The sequence below is a fragment of the Anomaloglossus baeobatrachus genome, chromosome 4, assembly GCF_048569485.1.
Source record: "Anomaloglossus baeobatrachus isolate aAnoBae1 chromosome 4, aAnoBae1.hap1, whole genome shotgun sequence".
Lineage (NCBI taxonomy): Eukaryota > Metazoa > Chordata > Amphibia > Anura > Aromobatidae > Anomaloglossus > Anomaloglossus baeobatrachus.
Window position 1 is genome coordinate 527,226,508 of NC_134356.1, and position 6,000 is coordinate 527,232,507.

At 46.6% G+C, this 6,000-nt stretch overlaps 1 protein-coding gene across 2 annotated transcripts in view; it reads right to left on the bottom strand.

Annotated features, from left to right (window-relative positions):
• Nucleotides 1-1,422, bottom strand: part of CFAP161 (cilia and flagella associated protein 161) — a 63,991-nt gene extending 62,569 nt beyond the window's left edge. The window contains exon 1 of one of the 2 annotated variants that reach the window (XM_075342802.1): nucleotides 1,271-1,422. In XM_075342802.1, coding sequence (XP_075198917.1) covers nucleotides 1,271-1,339 — 69 coding nt within the window. In that variant the 5' untranslated portion in view covers nucleotides 1,340-1,422. Of the gene's footprint in view, nucleotides 1-1,190; nucleotides 1,233-1,270 lie in introns of those variants that run through there. The other variant, XM_075342803.1, reaches the window with a different exon arrangement.
• Between the last annotated feature and the right edge of the window lie 4,578 nt (nucleotides 1,423-6,000).

Consider the following 6,000-nt stretch of genomic DNA (forward strand, 5'->3'; position numbering starts at 1 on the left):
TGAGAGAGAGACAGACAGGGAATGAGAGAGAGAGACAGACAGGGAATGAGAGAGAGAGACAGGGAATGAGAGACAGCGACAGACAGGGAATGAGAGAGAGAGACAGATAGGGAATGAGAGAGAGAGACAGACAGGGAATGAGAGACAGCGACAGACAGGGAATGAGAGAGAGAGACAGATAGGGAATGAGAGACAGACAGACAGACAGGGAATGAGAGACAGCGACAGACAGGGAATGAGAGACAGCGACAGACATTGAATGAGAGACAGCGACAGACAGATGGGGAATGTGAGAGAGAGACAGACATTGAATGAGAGAGACAGACAGATAGGGAATGAGAGACAGACAGACAGATAGGGAATGAGAGACAGACAGACAGGGAATGAGAGACAGACAGACAGGGAATGAGAGAGAGACAGGGAATGAGAGAGAGACAGACAGGGAATGAGAGAGAGACAGACAGGGAATGAGAGAGAGACAGACAGGGAATGAGAGAGAGACAGACAGGGAATGAGAGAGAGACAGACAGATAGGGAATGAGAGAGAGACAGAGAGAGAGAGACAGGGAAAGAGACAGACAGAGGCATCCAGACAGACAGACTACATGCACAGTTACACACACTATACATTACCTCATCTTGCAGTTTCTGATCAGTGAAGAGCAGGAGAGAAACCACGGGGACTTGCACGGAGGCTGCTGCAGCTGAACAGCAGGACCTAGATGTTCACTGGTCATGTGATCAGGCACATGATCAGTTAGATGACAGGTCCTTCACCGCAGCCTCCATAGTACATTTCCTGTCCTGCACCGATCACATACATCAGTGCAGAGTAGGAGAGAGGGCAGCTCTCTATGAGCGACTCGGGCCCCCTCATTGCCCTGATGGCGGCCCCGCCCCCTGGGGCCCGGTGAGCTGGGGGTGAAAGGGAAGGAGCCTGGGCTGTCAGCTGCGGACCCCCCGTCCTGCCTCCAGCTCACGGGCCCCGTAGCAGTGGCGTGGTCTGCCTCTATGGACGGTACGCCACTGTGTGCATTTGTCTCTGTCCGCGCTGTATGTGGGCCTGCCCGTTCATGGAGCCGGCCCTGGTGGCCGCACAGACACGTGGCTCTTATAAGCCACATTGGCCCCTGTCCCTTGAATGTGAGTGCATTACTCTCACGCTGCTGCTCCGCACGGGGGCCGCATACATCATTCTCAGACTCCAGCATGTGTCTCATCCATGTCGTTACCGTCCATTATTACACATATAGCAGGCGGCGTCTGTCACCTCGTCCAGGGACACGTCCTCATTCCAGTTCCCGATCCGCACGGAGGGGCTGAAGGTGCGGACGCTCATACTGATGGTCGTCCTGGCTTCTGTATACTGCGGCTGCTATGGGAACGCCAGTATGTTTATCTGTTGCTATGGGACCCAAGAAAAACCCGCGAGATTGTAGGAGAGCTGACGCAGTTCTGTGATACGACGCCATGTTACTGGTGGCAAGCGGCTGTGATATAATGCGATAATGCTGCCATCTAGCGGGAGGAGATGGTAGTGCATTTCATTGTTACCGGAGAGCTAATGGTGACATCTGGTGGCAGGAGTTGGTATTGCAGAGGTTTTGTCTGACCCTTCATTGCCCTTTAGATATTCCCAGCTAAGGCTACTTTCACACATCAGTTTTTTGCCATCAGGTACAATCCGGAAAAAAAAAGGATAAACCGGATCCGGTATCGCATCCGGTTTATCCCCATAGACTTGCATTGTAACCGGATTGTACCTGATTGCTTTGCGGTGCATCCGGTTTTTTACGGATGCGGCAAAATAATTAAATGCGGCGGCCGGATAGAACGTGTCATGTAACGTTTTTTTGCCCCTTAAAAAAAACGCATTCTGCCGGATCCGGTACAATGCGGCATTGTATACAATGGTTGTCTATGCATGCCGGATCCGGCGCAATGCGGTTTAAACCGGATGCGGTGACCGCATCCGGTTTGGTAAACAGAGCATGCGCAAATTTTTTTTTCATCATCACAAAACTTATAAAAGGATCCAGCATTCTACACACCTCCTGCCGGATCCTGACTTCAAGTTCTGCTGTCCTCCAGTCCAGTGCTCCAGGGAAGAGGTAATGTCCACAGTACTGTCCACAGATCACTGTTCTGAGCTGCGTACATGTACTTAGACATTTTTTTTTTTACAGGTGCAGTGTTGCGGTCAGCAAATAGTTTGGTCCAGCCAGTTGGTGTGTACGTTCTGTTCTGTCCTGGTGTGCGTTTCTGGTGAGTACATCGTTCCTGAGGTAATGTCCACAGTACTGTCCACAGATCACTGTTCGGAGCTGCGTACATGTACTTAGACATTTTTTTTTTTTTTTTTACAGGTGCAGTGTTGCGGTCAGCAAATAGTTTGGTCCAGCCAGTTGGTGTGTACGTTCTGTTCTGTCCTGGTGTGCGTTTCTGGGGAGTACATCGTTCCTGAGGTAATGTCCACAGTACTGTCCACAGATCACTGTTCGGAGCTGCGTACATGTACTTAGACATTTTTTTTTTTTTTTTTTACAGGTGCAGTGTTGCGGTCAGCAAATAGTTTGGTCCAGCCAGTTGGTGTGTGCGTTTCTGGGGAGTACATCGTTCCTGAGGTAATGTCCATAGTACTGTCCACAGATCACTGTTCGGAGCTGCGTACATGTACTTAGCCTTTTTTTTTTTTTTTTTTTACAGGTGCAGTGTTGCGGTCAGCAAATAGTTTGGTCCAGCCAGTTGCTGTGTACGTTCTGTTCTGTCCAGGTGTGCGTTTCTGGTGAGTACATCGTTCCTGAGGTAATGTCCACAGTACTGTCCACAGATCACTGTTCGGAGCTGCGTACATGTACTTAGACATTTTTTTTTTTTTTTTTACAGGTGCAGTGTTGCGGTCAGCAAATAGTTTGGTCCAGCCAGTTGGTGTGTAAGCGAGGCCTGTAATAAAAAAAGAGATGTCGTCTTCTGGTAGCCCGCCCTCCTGTTCACAAACTGAGGTATATATTTTTTTTTTTTGGTGTTTTTTTTTAAAAAAAAAAAAAAAAATTTTTAAATAAACTAAATTTACACAGGTTGCAGAAACATCACAGGAGATGCTGCCAGAAGAGGACGGAAGGGGTGGAGAAATCCACGGAGCGGGCGGTCATAGTGTAAGTTTCATACAGGAATTGTTTACCACAGCACACCAAACACAAAAGTAAATAATGTTTGTTTTTTTTATTTACTAAAGGCTTCAACTTCTAGGGCTCACGATAGAGCTCCCCCAAGACCGTCCCAGGGTCGTCGTCGAGGTGGCGGTGGTCATAGTGTAAGAATTTTTTTTTTTTTTTTTTTTTTTTTCATGTCTGTGTGAATTTCTGTCTAATTTTTTTTTTTTTTTAATTTCTTTTTTCTTTCTTTGAACAGGCATCACAGCGTGCTCCCGATTCTGACGGTGAGGAGGCCGGATTTATCAACATCGACCTCCTCATCGATGAAGTTAGAGAGAGGGAGCCGCTGTGGAACATGGCTGACCGCCGCCACGCTGATTCTATCGTAACCCGTCGACTCTGGGACGAGGTATGCCACGCAGCGATAGAAGGTTGGGGGGAGCTTAATTCTCGTGGCCAGAAGAAAACACGTAAGTATTCACAGTTCAGTAGGTTATGCTGCAGGATGTAATGTGTTGTATACTAACCACTTTGTGCTTTCCACTTTCAGGTGACAAACTTCAGAAGCGGTGGCGGTCTATCAGGGATCGCTTCAAAAAGGAGTTGAATCAAGAGATGCAGGCCCCGAGTGGATCCGGAGGACGCAGATCGAAATACCGTTATTTTAGAGCGTTGTCGTTCCTCCGGACAACTATGGTGTGCAGAAGGTAAATATTCCCCACAATATGTACAAAGTATAATATTTTATGTCTGATTTTTTTTGCCTTTTTTTTTAGTCAGTGGCAATGTATAGCAATTAAATTAATTATTGTTTTGTTTATCCTCTTTTTTACAGCACCGTCTGCAGCACTCGGGAGCCTGCATCGAACCCGACAGGAGCGATCCCTGAACAGTCCGCCACTGGGGAACACAGGCACAGACCCCACCCATCTGAACCTTCCCTTTCATCTACATCTGTCCCATCCACCTGCGCTGGAGCTTCCCGTGAGACTTCATTACCTGAAGCTGCTGGTGACGAGATAGCTTTTCCCCTACCCCACCCCTCTGACACTGCTGCCCTCAGTAGAACACCTTTGGGTTCTGGGCGTCAGCGTCATAGGGGTCAGGAAAGGAACTATGCGCCCGAGTTCTTGCATCTAAATGCAGCCTTCCAGAACGCCATTAAATTATTAGCAGAACAATCTAGTTCTGGTTTTAGCTTCATGAAGGCCAATATGGATAAAAATACACACGAATTGTGCACGCGTCTGGACAGGCTGCATTTAGATGCAAGTAAATCACCCAATCATTGTTTTTTTCAAGCCGTACTCGAGCTCATGGAAAAGCTATCTCCTGACCAGCAGATGCATGTAATGCAAGCCACACAGCAGGCTCTGGCGCAGGTTTCCTCCCAACCACCTCCACCCACCCCTCCTCCAGCACCTGCCCCCCCTCCAGCCATTGTCCCTACTCCCCCTGCTGCCCAGTACCAGCCTGCGGGCCAGTACCAGCTCCCAACCACATCTGCCCCTACACTTCCTACCCACTACCACATCTCGCCTTCCACACCCATCATGACCCCAACTCAAGCCACTAATTCACCCGCCACCTCTTCTGTCTCCCAATCCCTCCACTCCACCCCTCAATCCTTACCAAATCCCATCCCATCTCCTGGTTTCCCTCTTGGTTTCTCAACCACACCTTCACCTTCTGTTACTTCCCCACCACCACCACCACCAACACCACTTTCCACCCTCCATACTCCCACTGTGCGTGTGTTCCCATCTGTCAGCCCCTCCAGTACTATCTCCACCCCAAGCCCAAGATATACAAATTTATAATTTATTTATCTATGTAATAAAAAATAAAAGATTTTTGTTGAAAAGTATTTATTTGTTCTTGTTTTTTTTGGGGGGTAATATTATTTTGCAAGTTAAGTTAATAATAAGGTAATACAAAAACATAACATGTTCTAATTTGACGGTGTAAAAATTACAAATTTTTAAAGAGATTCAAAGATTAAAATTAACAAGGTTAACAAGATATTTTTTAATTTATTTTTAACTATTTTTATTTGTTATAAAACTAAAGAAAAATCTTATACCATTTGATCTTGCCAATCTACTCTACCTTCTGGGGACACAAAATAGTCAGCATATTTGTCACGGATTGTTGAACAGGCAACACTACTCCTAAATCCAGGACTGGTGTAGTCAGTCAAAGAGGTGGATTCCAAACTCTGGTCATCCAAGGACAAAGGTTCCTTTGTTAAAACAAAATTGTGTAGTACCACACATGCTTTCACTATTTCATCAACAGTTTCAATGTTTAAATTAATCGCTGTTAACAACACTCGCCATTTGCTGGTTAGTATCCCAAAGGAGCATTCCACCATTCTTCTGGCTCTGGATAATCGGTAATTATATATTTTTTGTGTTTGCGTCAATCCACGGCTTGCATATGGCTTTAATAGATGTTGGGAGAGTTGAAAGGCTTCGTCGGCCACAAAAACAAAGGGCATTGGGGGCTCACATGTGCCAGGAAGAGGTCTTGCAGGAGGGAAATCAAAAGTATTTCCATAGATTCGCCGCCCCATTGGGGACATTTTAAAGACCTGAGAGTCATTGGATCTCCCATATGCGCCAATGTCCACTGAGATAAATTTGTAGTCCGCATCCGTTATTGCCATTAGGACAATTGAGAAATACTTTTTATAATTGTAGTATTCTGACCCCGAAGCAGCAGGTTTCACAATTCTTATATGTTTGCCGTCCACTGAGCCAAGGCAATTTGGAAACTGACAAATGTTATAGTATTGTTCAGCAATTGCAAGCCATCTGTCCCTGGTGGGCTGGGGGATGAAATC